Source organism: Chironomus tepperi, unplaced genomic scaffold (genome assembly GCF_022539635.2).
Source record: "Chironomus tepperi strain 1889 unplaced genomic scaffold, CSIRO-AGI_Ctep_v1 contig_445, whole genome shotgun sequence".
Lineage (NCBI taxonomy): Eukaryota > Metazoa > Arthropoda > Insecta > Diptera > Chironomidae > Chironomus > Chironomus tepperi.
In genome coordinates this window covers 1,574,115-1,591,276 of record NW_027226567.1, presented here as the reverse complement: position 1 = coordinate 1,591,276, position 17,162 = coordinate 1,574,115, and the positions used below count along the sequence as shown (strand labels likewise).

The following is a 17,162-nucleotide window of genomic DNA, read 5'->3' as shown; positions in this document are numbered from 1 at the left end:
TATTGTCACTCAATTGAATTACAGTCGTCAATATCGATTGGAATTTTTGAGTTTCATCCAGAAAAATTCAAATTTTAACGCAAAAACACGAATTTATTAAGTATAAAAAATAAAATGCATTAGACTGTCCAATTGCTTCTATCATCCAAACGATGCCTGTCTCTTTACCATCAAAACAGCACATCCACAACACAAAAATCGATCTCGCAAAACTATTCTGAAATGCAAAAACTTTTTAATTACCTTTTACTGGCATTTATCACCTAACGCAAACTTCTTGTTGCCTTTGCTGCAACAAAATTCCTCGTCAAGCTGCAACAATATCCCTTTTGACATGCAAAACTAAAATTGAAACTTCAATCGTCACTTGAAACAATTCACATTTCACAAACTATGCATTAAAAAATGTTATTTTGTTGACTAATTTTCTATCACATTCACTCGGTGACATTCAAGCAGCAACTAACTTAAAGAATTTTACTTGAATTTTTTTCTGTTACCTACTTACATTTAGTTATGGAAATGTTTTATTACATTATTTTGCTATAAGTTCATTTCCCTTCCTTGTCGAAGTTCTGACTCACGACGACATCATTTTCATGTATTAATCAAATAACTTTTTATATTCCTCATTCCTTGTTGCTCATTTTGATTATTTTACTACTACTATAGTAGATCCTATGTTTTGGCTCTTGGAGAGAAAATCAAAAGTATTACAATGAGCCTTTATTGTAATTTTTATTCGTTATTACCTAACAATATGATGTCTGAGGATAGGACTTTACTCTGTGTAGTCAACAAATTGCTTATGGACAAGGATGGAATATAAATGTTTATGATATTCATATCTAAGGATGTTGTTACAAAAGAAAAAACGTGGTTACTGTAAAGATATGAATTTTTCTCCACTTCAAAAAGTTTTTATCGATTTTTGGAGATTTTAGTCAGTAAAATCTAGTAAAGTTTGATTAAAACTGTGTAAAAAGATGGCACAAGTTAGCTTTATGCAGTTATGAAGCTTATTTAATGCAATTTATCAATTTTTCATGATTTTTACAAAACACGTGGTTTTTGATTTTTCATAAATTTCGAAATTCCAAACCATAAGTGTCCAAACCTAACCTCCCAAAAAATTCATTACATGATTGCATTTGCTTAGTAAAAGTAAAACAGCTAAACAGTTTAAGGTTGATAGAAATAGAAATGAAATCGCATTTCATTTATATTTGATAAAATCTGCTGATAATCGATTACCCTTTCATTTCTGCAATTGAAATTTGCATCATCAGGTACTTGATTTTCCTCATTTTATATATCCATTTGGCAAACCAATCGAAATTTCAATTATTCATTCGGTTGAAGTGGGTGAGAAAGCAATGAAAAAGCATTTTAGAGTTCATTGAAGGGAGATGAATGACGTGGGTAGCTTCCGCTTATTTTCTACGAAGGATGTAATTGAATGGAAAATCTTATTCTGAGAAGGATAATTGAAAATTGATCAAGTGGCGAAGATTTATTGGAAATTATTAGTTGAGAGTTTATCCTGTTATGATTAACCGCAGTGAAATGAATGAATTGAGGTTTACGTACTTTTTTAATGCTTGAATGGAAGTTTTAATTTTTTTTTAATTTTTGTTCCTATTTTTTATCAATATTCCATTCATAATCCCATTGCATTTCAACATTTTCGCATTAAAATCCGCACAAATCTCTTACTTTACTCCAATAAATCCATTTTAATTAATTCACAACATAAAGTTAGCATGCACAACGCAAATTAAAGTCTCATATTACCACTACAATCCATCCATTTCCACTTTACTTCTGTTTTACTCGTGCATATATTTATTTGATTTTAAAACACCCTAAAAGCTCTCACAAATGCTTCAAAAGTTCACCTGAAAACAGCAACAAAATAACAGTCAAAAAAGCTCATGTTTATGTTTGAATTGTAAATGAAAAATTAAATCAAAAAAATTGGTAAAGGAAATGAAATTTATCATGATTTCGTAATAATACTGAGATTGTAAAGTGAAATTTTAATAAAGCCAACAGTTTTTATTGCTTGCAGTTGTTGCCATTTCATATATGAATTTTTTGGAAGAGTATGGATAGGCATTTGCAGTGTGATTGTGGAAGAATTGGAACATATGAATTTGTATTGGATGTTTTGTTAAATTTTTGGAATAGAAATCTGATGAAATAGGCTTAAATTGTTAGATTTAAAGCATCACAGAGGGTTATTGGGTCATTTACTTTAAATGATGTTCAAAAAAGACCAAATTTCTATTCAGATGGCGCTAAATTTTAATTACATAGTCACAATCCCTTAAAATAGGTCGAAATCCGTTGTCAAGGTGTCGCCTGAGTAACTTCGCGTCTCACCATTGATACGTTGACTTACCGGTGCTCTAACGAACACTGTTGTCCTGAATGTGCTGTTCAGGAATTTGATAGTCTCAGCTGACTTTAAATTGTATCAAAATCCTTACTAAACCATTAAATCTAATGCAAATTTACAATATTTCCAAAAATTCTTTAGCTTTAGTAGCTGTTCAATTTCAATACGCAAATTTATGAGACATAATTCCATACATTCATACATTCACACATCCTCATATACATCCAATAATAATCAATAGAGCTGCATTTTATTGAATGTCCTGATTTTGCCGAATTTTATTATACTTCCGTTATTTTTTTTTTTTTGATGAATGAAAAGTATATTCAGGAGACATAAACATAAATGTAAATTTAGGTCGAATCAAAAATTATTAAACAGATGTTCCCTTCCCTTTTTGTGCTCGTCCTACATTTCTCTATTATTTCCCTAAAAAAAACTAAATTTCCATATTCATTTCGTTAGAATTGATTTTCTTTGGCTGTATGAGCATTTACATAATTTATTGTGGCATATCATTGCTTAAATTTGCATTTTTAAAGGAACAAAGTCAGCAATGATTTAATTCAGAGATTTTTTGTTCGATAGGTAGTAAATTCAATCAATTTACGTCCATTAATTTTACTTTAGGGATACATATTTCCCTTGATACTCATTCAGTTAAACTGTTTACAAACAACACAATGATTAATTACTCGAGAATCAATTTAACTGGTGTGAATTTGTTTGTGCTGTTTATTGTTACTGGATATGATGTTCAATTAGCACTTTGTTTAATGAATTTTAATTACAATGGGATTTATGTTGTTCCATAATTGGTTCATGATTATCAATTATCTCAATTTATTAATTTCCTTTTGTAATTTGATAAAATTTTAATTGATTTTATTGCTGGATTATTTATGAGATGACAAAAAATATATTTTGATATTTGGGGAACGATAGCTGTGGTTGGGGATTGTGGGATGAATTATATTCAATTAATATTTTTGTGGTTTTGATGACCTAATTGAAAATTTTATAGATTTATTTTAATAAAATTAATTAAAAATTTATCAAATTTTTGGTTTGCAATTATAATTATTGGATTAATTTATGTATTTGATGGATGTCATGGAAAATATAATAATTATGTTGCTTTCTTTGTACAAGTTGATTATGGAAATGGTTGGTTGTAAGACTTACCATCCCTAGTTTTTTTGAGGGACGGTCAACCTTCAGACCAGGTCCTTTAAACAGTCTTTTACTCTATCATTTAATGGACTTATTCTGACACATATGTAGCTCGGTTTTCTACATATGGTGTCTAAAAGGCATAAACTTGACATTTGCTCAGCTTTGCAGTCAGACTTCGGCTTCTGCATTTCCCATGAAATAATAAGAAAATTGAATATTTTAGTTGTAATAAATCAAATTTTTATTACATTTCTCCTGTTAACGACATAATCCAGTGGTTCTCAAACTTTTCGTTGTCACCCATATATTAAAAATTTAAAACATAATTCGCAACATACCTAAATCAATTCCTTAGGATCCCATGGCTCTATGACGGGATCAGATATCCGTTGAACATGATTTGTTACGTATAAGACTGTATCATGACACAGTAGTGAGTCGTGAAACATAATATAAGTTCTACTGCTCGAATCCTTGCAGTTTCAATTCCAAAATTCAATGAATAATAAATCATACCTCATTAAAACGTACAACTCTCACAACATTCATTACCCACTCAAAATAACATATTTTGCAATCAATTCATACAACCGCTGTTAATTAACACATTCACATAATTTTTATGTGTCCTAAATAGCTGGTTTGTTATTTTAATTCCAAAAATATTTTCATTCGAAATCACAATCAGCTTAGTAAATAAATCAAATTTATGTCACATAGAGTTCTAGTCGTACAGATGAAAATTAATTTGCATTTCAAGGAAACATGAAATTAGAGAAAATTGGCAATGAAAATATATGAATGTGATTTATAATTTGATAAATCAGGTGAAATTCCACACAAAAGTGCCAAGGTCGAGCTTGTCGTGAACAGCATTAATTACCATTTCTTATACTTCTTACTTCCTTCATTCCTTATTCACGCTGTTGAATTTTGAGAGCTTTTTTTGCGGTTATTTAATGCCAAAAGCTTATTTTTTTGTACACATTTAGCGTATCCATTGGCAACATATTGTTTATAAAAAAAATCGACTACAATTGCTTTGAAAATTCCTTTACAAAAGCAGGTTCTCTTTGCTATTTCAATAATTTTTATATAATCGTCAGGAACAGTTGTGTAAAAATATTTTTCCAATCATTTTTCTTCTCTTTTCTTGTATTTTCAGTTGATTGAAAAAGTTTAATTAAATTAAAAGATTTCAAAATTAAGAGACGAAAGAACCGAAGGATGGGTCGAAAAGTGACCGTCGCAGCATGTACGCTGAACCAGTGGGCATTGGATTTTGAGGGTAATATGGCGAGAATTATGCAGTCAATTTTGGAGGCTCGTGAGATGGGTGCTGTTTATAGAACTGGACCTGAGTTGGAAGTTCCGTAAGTATTTTTGTGATTTATATGGTTTTTGGAGTTTAGTCAATATGAAGGCTTTACTTTTTTGGTATTGTTTACATTTTTGAAGCCTTAGATTCCTAAAATGAGATAATCTGTTCCCTGCTTTAATTTAATTAATCAATTGCATCTTGATCAAATTTGTCATCCTTGCTATTAGACAAACAATTTGTCAATTAGGCAAGGAGCTAGTCAATAAGTCAGCTAAACATGCAATTAGTCATATAAGAGCCTGTCTCCTTTGAGTTTGTTCCTAAACTTCTTCTGCAATAAATTATATACTTATGGGCATCCTTGCAGAACTTGGACAGAACCTTGTTGAGAAATGTTTAAAGGAATCTTCCCAAAGTTCCCCAAATTCAGCAAATTTCCCTAGATTTTCAACATTTTTGCTACCCTCAATTCTAAATTTAAAAGGCATAAATGTAAGAAAGCAATGAAGTCACGTCATGCATTCATTATACATATTTATATGGCAAATATAATAGCTTCTGACTTCTTACATGTAAAAAGTTTCAGACGAGCTGACATTTGAGAAGTTTCTTAAAGCGAATTATAATGACTTTCCTTATTGCTTTTTGATTCAGTAACTTACAAGCGATTATTGATTTTTTTAAAGACTTGTAAGAACTATAAAGCAAGGCTATGAATCATTCAAATTAGTTGAATCTAAAGTTAATTGCAATGCTGGGCTACATATGATCTAGATTGAGCATGGGTGTATCCTTAAGTAATGTCACTTGCTATTTTCTTTGGACATAAATCTTCAAATCGCTAGAATTTTTCATGGCTACGTCCCTGATCCTTTAGCAAGTTGCAGTAAAGCTCATGAATTTCCAATCATAATCATTCAGTTCCTTAACATACGCAATCTCTTACATTATTTTCTTCTCATCTCCTTTTAGTGGATACAGCTGCGAAGATCATTTCTTTGAATCCGACACGTTCCTACATTGTTGGGAAGTCCTCCTAGAAATTATGATGTCACCAATATCCCAAAATATGTTGATTGATGTTGGAATGCCTGTTCAACACTACAATGTCGCTTATAACTGCCGCGTTATTTTTTATAACAAAAAAATCGTTCTAATCCGACCAAAAATGATGATGTGTGATGATGGAAATTATCGTGAAACAAGATGGTTCTCGGCGTGGACAAAGGTCAGACATGTTGATGAATTTTACCTTCCTAGAATTATTTCAAATGCGACTGGCCAGCAAACAGTTCCATTTGGTGATGCTGTCGTGTCAACGAAAGACACATGCATTGGATTTGAAATTTGTGAGGAGTTGTGGAATCCACGAAGTACTCACATTGATTTGAGCTTAGCTGGTGTTGAAATTATGGTAAATGGAAGTGGAAGTTACATTCAATTGCGGAAAGCATACATAACGACAGATTTGATAAAGAATGCATCATATAAAGCCGGCGGTGCTTATCTGTTTTCAAATCTTCGTGGATGTGATGGTCAGCGTGTTTGGTGGGGCGGAAATTCAGCGATTGCCTTAAACGGTGACATTATTGCACGTAGTAAGCAATTTTCACTATCGGATGTTGAAGTCACAGTTGCAACATTTGATTTAGAGGATATCCGAAGCTATAGAATGGCACTCAGATCAAGATGTACACTCGGTGCATCAGCACCTTTATATCCACGTATCAATATCGAATGTGAGCTTTCAAGTCGTGGGGATATTTTTATTTCCGCAAATTCACCAATTCAATGGCATTATCATACACCGGAAGAGGAAATTGCATTAGCACCAGCATGCTGGTTGTGGGATTATTTGCGACGATCTGGTCAAGGTGGCTTCTTTTTACCACTTAGCGGCGGTGTTGATTCCAGTAGCAGTGCATGTATAATTCACAGTATGTGTCGTATGGTCGTGGATGCAATTCAGCATGGTGAAGCTCAAGTTTTGCATGACGTGAGGAAAATTCTTGCTGATCCTGACTTTACACCTCATAATCCTGCTCAGTTGTGCAATCGATTGCTGGTCACATGCTTTATGGGATCTGAAAATTCAAGCAAAGAGACTCGCCGTCGTGCATCAATGTTGGCAAATCAGCTTGGCAGTTATCATTTGGAAATTAACATTGACAGTGTAGTCACAAGCATGTTATCGATTTTCAATGCTGTAACTGGATTATCACCAAAGTTCCGTACACAAGGTGGATGTCCTCGTCAAAATTTAGCTCTACAAAATATTCAAGCTCGTGTTCGAATGGTTATGTCCTATCTTTTCGCTCAACTTATGCTTTGGGTACGTAATCGACCTGGTGGACTTTTAGTTCTTGGCTCTGCAAATGTTGATGAGTCATTGCGAGGATACATGACCAAATATGATTGCTCATCAGCTGACGTTAATCCAATCGGTGGAATTTCTAAAACTGATTTAAGGAAGTTCCTTCATTATGCGATGGAAAAGTTCAGCATTCCAATTTTAGCTGAAATTATTTCCGCACCACCAACAGCTGAATTGGAACCGCTTCAAGATGGTCAATTGGCACAAACGGATGAACAGGATATGGGAATGACATACAGTGAGCTAAGTGAATTTGGCAGACTCCGCAAACAGGCAGCTTGTGGACCATATTCAATGTTTTGTAAACTTGTTGCTAGTTGGCGTAACGAATGTGCACCAAAGGAAGTTAGTGACAAGGTTAAACATTTCTTCCGTTGTTATGCCATAAATCGTCATAAAATGACTGTTTTAACACCATCGGTACATATGGAAAACTACTCGCCCGATGATAATCGTTTTGATCATCGTCCATTCTTGTACCGTGCAAATTGGAGCTGGCAATTTAAAGCCATTGATGATGAACTTGACAGAATTACACGGTCATCGACAATGTCAACAAAGAGTGAGAAAAGTGATCATGAATTGTCGGATATTCTAAAGAAGCAAACTGAAAGTCATGCTAAAGTTGAGAAGCAACAAAGTTCACCAGTTATATTCGGTGCTCATGATGGCGGTCCATCACATGACGTCATAACAACAAATGGAATTTCTGGTGCGTGTTCGAGTGGAAATATTTGCATTGCTGATAGTAAGCAGCCAACATTGAAGAAAAGTCATAGTACAGGATATAACAAAGTTCAAGGTGGTAACGTTATGGGACGCATAAAGGATCGGACTGGAGTTCCTGTCTAAGATTAAATGAAAATTCTGATTTAAGTGGCGATTGAGAGGTTGATGAGGATGACAGCAAATTCACAGAACGAACATAGAACTTCCACAAAATATTAATCTGTAGATAGAGTCGTAAATGCTTCCCAATACAATACAAGCCTGTGATCTGTTCACAATATTACTCTTCGATCGATCAAATAACTATAAATAATATAGACTTGAATTTAATAACAAACACAAACATTTAAAGCGAAAATCTGCCACAAACTCAGCATCAGAATTAATAAATAAACAAAAAAGTGTCCTTCCATTGAAATATTTTCAATTTAATAACATCATTGAAGCACATTTAGAATTTAAATACTGAAAAATTTTACAAAATAAAAATAATAAAAATATGTTCACAGGAATTTTAACAGAAATAAAATTATCAAATTTTGAATTCTATTCAAATTTAATTAAATTTTTAAAATTATTGCACTTTTCAAGTTTAAAGAGTCAGAAATTATTGTAAATTGTTGAAATTGTGATTTTTTCTAATTAAAAATTGAAATTTTACGAATTTTCAAATAAAAAAACGAAATTTAAAAAATTTTTGACATGAAAATTTGAAAGATTCATGATTTTCACAATTATTATGATAGTGTCTGAAACAGAGTTTGCAGGACTTCAAAGTGGAAGGCGGCACTTCGGAGTCTAAATTCTAAAAGTCCTGTAAACTCAGGTTTGATCCAAATCAGACCTTTATTTAAAGTTAATTTCAAAGATTACATTTAAATTTTTTGCTTAAAAATGTTAAGTTTGCAAGTTTCTATTTAAAATTTGAATAAATTGTCAATTTTAAGATTGCTTCTTTTTAAACAAATTTAAATGCAGTCAAAATGACTTAAATTTTTAATACTATTAAATCAGAGAAGTTAATTGGCGAAGACAGCCAATTGTCAACTCTGTATTCAATTTTTTACTTTTTTTTATAAAAATTTCAAAAAAGGGAACGTTTGCAAATTATGTGATGCTTAAAATAACGTTTTTAGATCCCCAACGTAACGCTTTGTAATAAAATCATGAATAAAAATTTGGACTTCGTAACAAAATTTTAATCCTTTCCTTCTCCTTCCTCCCTTAAGCATTGCTTAATTTCCAAATGTTCATATAAGAATTATTAACTTTTTTAAAAACACATTTAAGGATTTAATGCCAATTAAACAAAATATACCGAGCTATTTACTACAATAGAATATGAAAGGTCCTTAAATAACAGGATTTAGTTTCTAGAATTAAGAAAACTTTTCATAAACTAAAATTTAATTGATAAATCATGACTTCATATCACGATAATAAATAAAGTAAGGACATTTGAATTTGGTCTTGATTAATTTCACATTTATCATCATTTAGTATTAATCCTGATCAAATTACATCTGTCCAAAAAATTAAAAAATCATCAAATTTGTAAAAAAAACTTTAAAAATTGTTGAATTTTCTTGTTTATTGCTTTTTAACTTTTTAAAAATTTTGAATGATGAATAAAAATGGAAAACATCCGAAAACGATGGAAAATTGAAGTTAAAGTTCTAAAATATTTTTTAACTGTATGGAATAATGTTAAGATTTTTAAATAATCCCAATTAAGTTTAAATATTTTCTTCTTGAATTACTTAATAAAATATATACGTAGTTGCCATTATAGGAACCAAAATTGTAAATGAAACTGTCTCCAAATTAAAAGAAAAAAATCATTTTTAGACCAAAAGAAAACAATCATAAAATGTAAAATGTTAGATTAATAAAATAAAATTTGTAAAATTCTAAAATTGGCAAAATATAGAAATAAATTGGAATGTTGTCTGCATGTGATTGAGGATTTTTATGTAAAAATTCAGAATTGAAACTGAAAAGAAATTTTAATTGAATTTGAAATTCAAATTAAATCTTAACATTTCATTTTGTGTAAAATATATGAATTCAAATTTAATAATAATTAATTTGAATTTGTTGAAATGATTTTTAAATTCAAAATTAGAAATTTATCAGCCAAAACGATCCTTAATTCTGAATTTTCAAATGAAAACTTCTTCACATCAGATTTAAATTTGAAGAAAAAAGCTCAAAATCACTCTAAAAATTTGTTTAAAATTCTCAATTGAGCCCACGAACAAAAATCACCAAACAATTGGAAGTGTTCTATTGAATATTAGAAAATAGATTTCTAAATGGTTGTAGAAGAAATAGTTTTAAAAGTGTAAAGTAAAAACAAAATTCATGAATTTATGCGTAGAAAGTGGTAAAGGTAGTAAAAAATGAAATAGATTTGATCAAACTAAAAACAAAAACATTTTTAAGAAAATTTAGCTTAAGATTGTAGATTAGATGGGAAATTTATTCAGGAAAAGTTGATAAAAAAGCATTTACAATATAAATGATTTTCAATTTATAAAAGTTTTAACTCTCTTAAATATTTCCGTTTTAAAATTTGATTCTAAAAATTTTAATTTTAAATTCTGAAATGAGAGTTTTGAATTTTTGAAAACTTAAGATTCAAATTTTGAAGTTTGAAAAATTTAAAATTTTAATTTAAAAACTAAAAGTTAATTTTTAATTTACTATAACTTATTCAAACAGAAAATATTGAACACTTCTTTCTATCCCTCTTACTTATATCTTATTCAATTATAATCATTTTCTCAAAATCATCTAATGTCATTTTAATGATGATTATTAAAATCATTGAAATGCACAGAATTTAATTTTGATTATATGATTAAACCTTAGAAATAGTTTTGCCAAATAACAAATAAGAAATAGAAACAACTACAAAAACTAGAAAAATACAAAAGTTTCTACGAAATGATTTTTGATCACAAAATGCAAAAAATTCTAAAAACTGAAATTTCACAAACAAAAGCATTTTGGTCATGTTTTGGACATAAAAATCATTTAGTAACAATCACAAAAATCATGTAGATTTTAAATTTTAATGAAATGGAACAAAAAAAATTACAGAAGTCCTCGTGTTATTGATCGAGGGACTTAAGCGCATTTTTGTCCCAGCGATCAGTAATTGATTAATAAGTCACTTCCAGACCCACTAAAATGAGATCCAGGAAGATCGTGGTCACGTCCAGACCTAAAAACCAAGATCCAGGTTACTTCCAGACCTAAAACACAAGATCCAGGTAACTTCCAGACCTAAAAACCAAGATCCAGTAAGATCCAGTTCACTTCCAGACCTAAAAACGAAGATCCAGTAAGATCCAGTTCACTTCTAGACCTAAAAACCAAGATCCAGTAAGATCCAGTTCACTTCCAGACCAAAAACACAAGATCCATATAAAACTTCCACAAATTTAAGAACTTAATCATTTAACAGATTTTCATAATTCAAACCTCATAACGGTCAAAAAAAATTCAAACATTGTTCAGTAAACACTGTAAAAACTTCGACAAACATTGAAAAACACTATAAAACAATGAAAAAACGTGTTGTTGTTTTTGTTGTTGTTGTATATGAAAATGAAAAACTGTTAATTATAGTATTTATGCTTTGATTTGAAACTTTTAAATGCCCGGGGCGCCAATAACTTTATGGAACTGATCTTTTAAAACCATTCCGAGCTCTCTACGATGTCTAGATAAAAAGTTTTTAATGACAGCCGAACGAACGAACGACCGAACATTGTGTCTTATTAAGCTACCTTTTTGAAAAAAATTTCAAAAATGCGCTAAAAATGAAAATTAAGTGAGTAATAAAATGTTTAATTTTAGAAAAATAAGAAATTGTTGAAATTTTAATTCAAATTTAGTTTGAAAATTTGAAAGGTTTTAATCTTAAAAATTAAAATTTTCAAGGAAATTTTAGGTCTGGTGACAGCATAATGTCGAAATAGTGCCAAGTCAAAGCATGACAAAGCTTTACACTGGGCTGACGTTGGTCTGGTGTCGGATGTTTCATCACTTGTGCTTATCAGATACTTTCGAATGATCAAGTTACTGGAGACAATATTGGTTATATACATTTTATTTGTATTATTTTCTTACTACAAGATATATTAACAATATATTCAAAATTCATCTATTTTGGATACAATACATGCTTAACAATAACTAATCCAAAGTGATCATCGATCCTTTCAATCGTAATCTAAAACTATTCATAGTCATTATTAACATTTGACTTCCTATTCTCATTTGATGCACTAATTGAGTCTTCATAATACTCATTTGAGTTATCCCTTCGAGTCTTTGTCAATACTTTCTTCACATTTTTGTCTACAACACTTCCAATGTCCTTAATTTCTTTACCTTCATCATCTACAACATACTCTTCATAAGTATAATAATATTCAAATTCTTTGGGTTTTGGCATCTCTTGATTTGTAGCTATCGATGGCAATTTCATATTCGATTCAATTTTCGTATCATTTACTTTCTTGAATTTTCTAGGCTTTGTGCTGATTGTTGTTGTTGTTTCTAGGTTATTTATAGTAGTTGGTTCAGTATTGGCTCGAGTTTTCTTTGATCTTGGAATCGGTAAGGCTAATAAATCAGAAATTTTTGCGCGGCCGGGTATTAAAGTTGAAAAATCTGTGGTAGATTCAGTTGGAACTGTTGTGGTGTCTGTGGGATAAAATGTGAGGAATTAAATAATTTTTTGAATGAAAATTGATGAAATTTTGTGCAAAGCTTCATTACCTGATTGACCTAAAGTTGAAGCGTCTGTTCTGAGACTTCTTAATGTGGATTCTCCAACTGTCGAGGTTTCCGTATCAGTCGTTGATGTCAAACTGTCAAATTCAGATGTTGTGGACTCAACCTGTGTTGTAGATAATCCAAGTTCAGAAAATCTTCCTTTAATATTGTCAGTTGTCGTTTGATCAACAGCAGTTACAGTTGTTTCCTCTGTTGTTGATGAATCGAAAATATTCGTTGTTTCAGGACTTAATGTCGTTGTAAATTTATACATTTTTGTAGACGGAGGTGTAATTCCATCAAATGCCATTGTGGTACTTGGAAGTGTTATTTTATAGCTTTCTGTAATTTCTGTGCCACTTATAGTCGTAGAATCTGTATTTAATTCAGTCGTTGTGGATTTTTCTCTTAAAAGCTTTTGCTCCACTTCAATAAAGTCATTGTAAGTTAAGTCTCCAGGATGTCTTCTAATCAGTGGTTCTGGTGCCATTTCTGAAGTACTTTCATCTGATTCAATTATTGTGGTAGTTTTAGGAGCTTCTGTAGTTATTGTTGTTTCTTCATTGAGATTAGTTGTTGTGTCAATTGAGTCTCCATCAACTGATAGTTCTGTAGTTTGATCTGTGGATTCAGTTGTCATTGTTTCATCATTAGCGACTGTAGTTTCGTCAATTCCAAATGTAGTTACGTCAGTTTCAACTGTAGTTACGTCAATACCAACTGTAGTTCCTTCAGTTTCTACTGTAGTTTCTTCTAACCCTACTTTTCGTCCATCAATTTCAATTGTTGTTGACTCAGCTTCAACTGTTGTTGCTTCAGCATCAACTGTTGTTGATTCAGTATCAACTGTTGTTAATTCAGCTTCAACTGTTGTTGACTCACTTCCAACTGTTGTTATCTCACTTTCAAGCAAAGGATCTACTTGCTCAGTTGTAGTTTTCCCTGCAATCAAATCATCATTTGAACTTGTTGTTTCAGTGGTCTCAGTAGTCACAGTAGTTTCCTCATTCAAAGTTGTAGCTTCATCGTTAGGCTCAGTAATAGTCACAACTTGCTTCCAATCATCATCATCATCATCTAAACTTTTTCCAGCAACTTTTGGAACTTTAACTTTTGTATTGTTGGACTTCCATAAAACTTTATCAGGCTCATTTTCAAAGTAATATTCATAATATTCTTCCATCTCCTCATCATCGCCTTCATCATCAGGAGAACCAGTTTCTCCATAAGCGCTTTCAGTCGTAGTTTTTAATCTCTTTATTAATTTGCCAGTTGTCTCGTCCATACTTTCGGTAGTTGTTGTCACATCTGATTGGGCTAAAGCATCTATTCCTTGTGTTGTTAAGACATTACCTAGCAGTTCTGGTGAACTATCTTTGCCCATAAGTGTTGTCATTGTAGCAGTTGTTAACTCAGAGCTTGATATATCTGTTGTATCTAAAGTTTTGCCTGCAACTGTCGTGGTTTTCCTCGTTGTTGTTGTTCTACTTGACACTCTTAGTTTTACGGATTTTGATGTTTCAATTTTAGCTGTTGTAGTTTCAAGATTATTTAATGTTGTGGTTCCTAAAAATCTTGGACTGAATTCAGCATTTGTTGTCAAAGTAATAGGAGCAAGTGTTGTTGGATCTACGTTCCAATTTTTTTTGAAATCGACGATATCCTTTTCAATATTCACTGGATCTTCAGGAGGTCCATTAAATCGAGAAGATGGCTCTTGTGTTGGAGGATTTTGAATTGGAATTATGATTGTTTGAGGTGCAAATGGAATTGATGTGGTTTCAATTGACTCAAAACTTTGTGGACGAATGAATGGACGTTCGGTCATTGTTCTGATGAATGTTAGGTATCTTAGGATGTTTTGAAGTCTGGAAATCTAGTTGGAATAAAATATGAAAATTAAAATTGTTTTAGAAATTGAAGAGAACTTGGCAGCATCAATAGCGCTAGCTTTAGCAAGCTATTGGTCCCATCATTTATCCCAATTGATCGGATTCAGCCAGTAAACTAAGTATGTATAGTACTGAGCTGACTACAAGGCACAATTAAATCTCTAAATTCCTATACCCGAGTGTACAAAGAGCACGCTAAGAGCATGCTCAAATTTTCCCTGAGCACGCTAGTGTGAGCATGCTCTTTCATACAAAACCTGATGTCACTACTTTACGCTTCTGAGCACGCTCAGAGAGCATGCTCTTTTAACGTGCTCAGAGCACATCGTGAGCATGCTCTAGAATGTGGTGTGACATGAGACATTTTTTGAAAAGTGTCATGTGACATAAAGTTGAGCATACTCAAGAGCATGCTCACTGAGTATGCTCTAGAGCGTGCTCACTAAGCATGCATAAATATGCAAAATTTAAAAAAAATTAATTAATTTCACTTAAGGAAGAGAGAAAGAGAGAGTGTACTTTTTTAATCCTGTAATATTAGTACTATTAGAAAATGTTATTGTAATAAATCCTGTTTAATTAATAATCTGAAAAAACCAAAGTTAGAAAATTTCGCTTTTACCTGGATTCGAACCTGAGACCGCTTCGTTGCTATATGAGACCATCGCCTTAACCATTACGCCACCGCTGTATTTTACCTAATAATTTATATATGGCAAAAACCATATATAAATGTTATGTATTTTACTGATTAATTTTAAGAGTTTTTTGGCTATTTTTTTCGGTGTTTCAATGAATTTTCAGGTGGATAATTTTCATAAAATTTTCCAAAATTTTCCAAGTTTTCTTGTTGTGCTCAGGATGTGCTCTTGAGCATGCTCAGCGATGTGCTCAGGTGAGCACGCTGAAATTTCATAAACTACATTTTCTCGTTGTGCTCAGAGCGTGCTCTTGAGCATGCTCAGCGATGTGCTCAGGTGAGCACGCTGAAATTTCATAAACTACATTTTCTCGTTGTGCTCAGAGCGTGCTCTTGAGCATGCTCAGCGATGTGCTCAGGTGAGCACGCTGAAATTTCATAAACTACATTTTCTCGTTGTGCTCAGAGCGTGCTCTTGAGCATGCTCAACCATGTGCTCAGGTGAGCACGCTGAAAATTCATAAACCACATTTTCTCGTTGTGCTCAGAGTGTGCTCTTGAGCATGCTCAACGATGTGCTCAGGTGAGCATGTTAAAATAAAATGTGGTATAATACACGAGCATGCTCAAGATATGCTCAGGAGCATGCTCAAGAGTATGCTCAGATGAGCATGCTAATATTTAAAATGCCATTTTGCATGAGCATACTTAAGATGTGCTCAAGAGCATGCTCAGCAGTGTGCTCAGGTGAGTACAACAAAATTTTGATTTTGAGTATGCTCATGAGCATACTCAGTTGAACGTGCTCACCTGAGCACGCTCAAAAATATTTTATATTTTTCGAGAGCACATTCAGAGTGTGCTCATGAGCGTGCTCAGTTGAGCATGCTATGGTGAGCACGTAAAACGATGAATTTGAGCATGCTCAGAAGCGTGCTCACAAAACTGAGCACGCTCTTTGTATACTCGGGATATAACAGATTTAAAGGCTCACCTTATCACGATCAAATTCCTCAATTGATTGAACAGTAACCTGTGGATATTCAGTTGTTGTATACACAGGCATCACAGTCTGATCTTGTCCATAAGGTCCATTATTCATAAATGAGCATTTATATTTATCCACAATATGATCCACAACTTCATGTGCCAATCCTTCTTCCTTATGACTTTTACTCTCGCATTTAAGATTGATTCTGTTGAAGTGTTCATTAGTTTTGCACATGCATGTCAATACTCCATCTCTTTTGCAGACATAATAAAATCGTGACTTTTTCGAATGTGCCAAAAGACCCAAAAATCCACTAGAACAACGAGCATCGAGATTTATTTTGATCATTTCACCTCCGCCAGGCACTTTCCTACATTTATCCTTCATTGGATCATGATACGTTCCAGATGGACAAATTTTCTAATATATAATTGCAAAAAAATAGAATTAAAAAGCAATAAAAAATTATTGCAAATGTCATCAAATTTGTTTATGTAAAATGCACGAACATTGTGTGTAAATTTGTAATAATATATGTAACTATATGAATAGACGACACATAGTCACAGAATACAACCAACAAGCGAGAACTTTCATTGACTCGGCGTGCATGACATTGCATGCTTAAGCATTTTTTGGCACTATTAAAATTTTTTGTGTACTTTTTTTTCGTTCATTTGTTGATGTTTTTGAATGGATGAAGAAAATTATTAATTGGAAGAAAATTAGTTAAGGAAAATTGGGAATAGATTGACTGCATTTGATTAAAGGAATCATCCAATCAATTTATTATCCAAGCGACATAATCCAAATTTTATCTTTAAGAACTCCGAATTTTGTATTGTTT

At 32.1% G+C, this 17,162-nt stretch overlaps 2 protein-coding genes across 2 annotated transcripts in view; one reads left to right on the top strand and one right to left on the bottom strand.

The window, feature by feature from the left end:
- Nucleotides 1-9,463, top strand: part of Nadsyn (NAD synthetase) — an 87,265-nt gene extending 77,802 nt beyond the window's left edge. Inside the window, exons 3-4 of the mRNA XM_070650560.1 lie at nt 4,743-4,950; nt 5,871-9,463. Coding sequence (XP_070506661.1) covers nt 4,805-4,950; nt 5,871-8,124 — 2,400 coding nt within the window. The 5' untranslated portion in view covers nt 4,743-4,804 and the 3' untranslated portion in view covers nt 8,125-9,463. The remainder of the gene's footprint in view (nt 1-4,742; nt 4,951-5,870) is intronic.
- Nucleotides 9,464-12,250: 2,787 nt separating this feature from the next.
- Nucleotides 12,251-16,952, bottom strand: LOC139098491 (mucin-22-like). The gene is made up of 3 exons (XM_070650720.1): nt 16,319-16,952; nt 12,796-14,668; nt 12,251-12,720 (listed from the first exon to the last, which is right to left on the bottom strand). Exons 1-3 carry the CDS (start codon nt 16,700-16,702, stop codon nt 12,251-12,253), a joined length of 2,727 nt encoding a protein of 908 aa, XP_070506821.1. The 5' UTR covers nt 16,703-16,952.
- Nucleotides 16,953-17,162: the final 210 nt, after the last annotated feature.

What these genes read in the sequence shown, in the direction of transcription:
- LOC139098491 (XM_070650720.1), bottom strand. Translation starts at nt 16,702, where the DNA reads ATGAAGGATAAATGTAGGAAAGTGCCTGGCGGAGGTGAAATGATCAAA. An exon ending in AGGAATTTGATCGTGATAAG is followed by an intron (nt 14,669 to 16,318) that starts GTGAGCCTTTAA and finishes TATTCCAACTAG; the next exon opens with ATTTCCAGACTTCAAAACAT. An exon ending in TTCAACTTTAGGTCAATCAG is followed by an intron (nt 12,721 to 12,795) that starts GTAATGAAGCTT and finishes TTTATCCCACAG; the next exon opens with ACACCACAACAGTTCCAACT.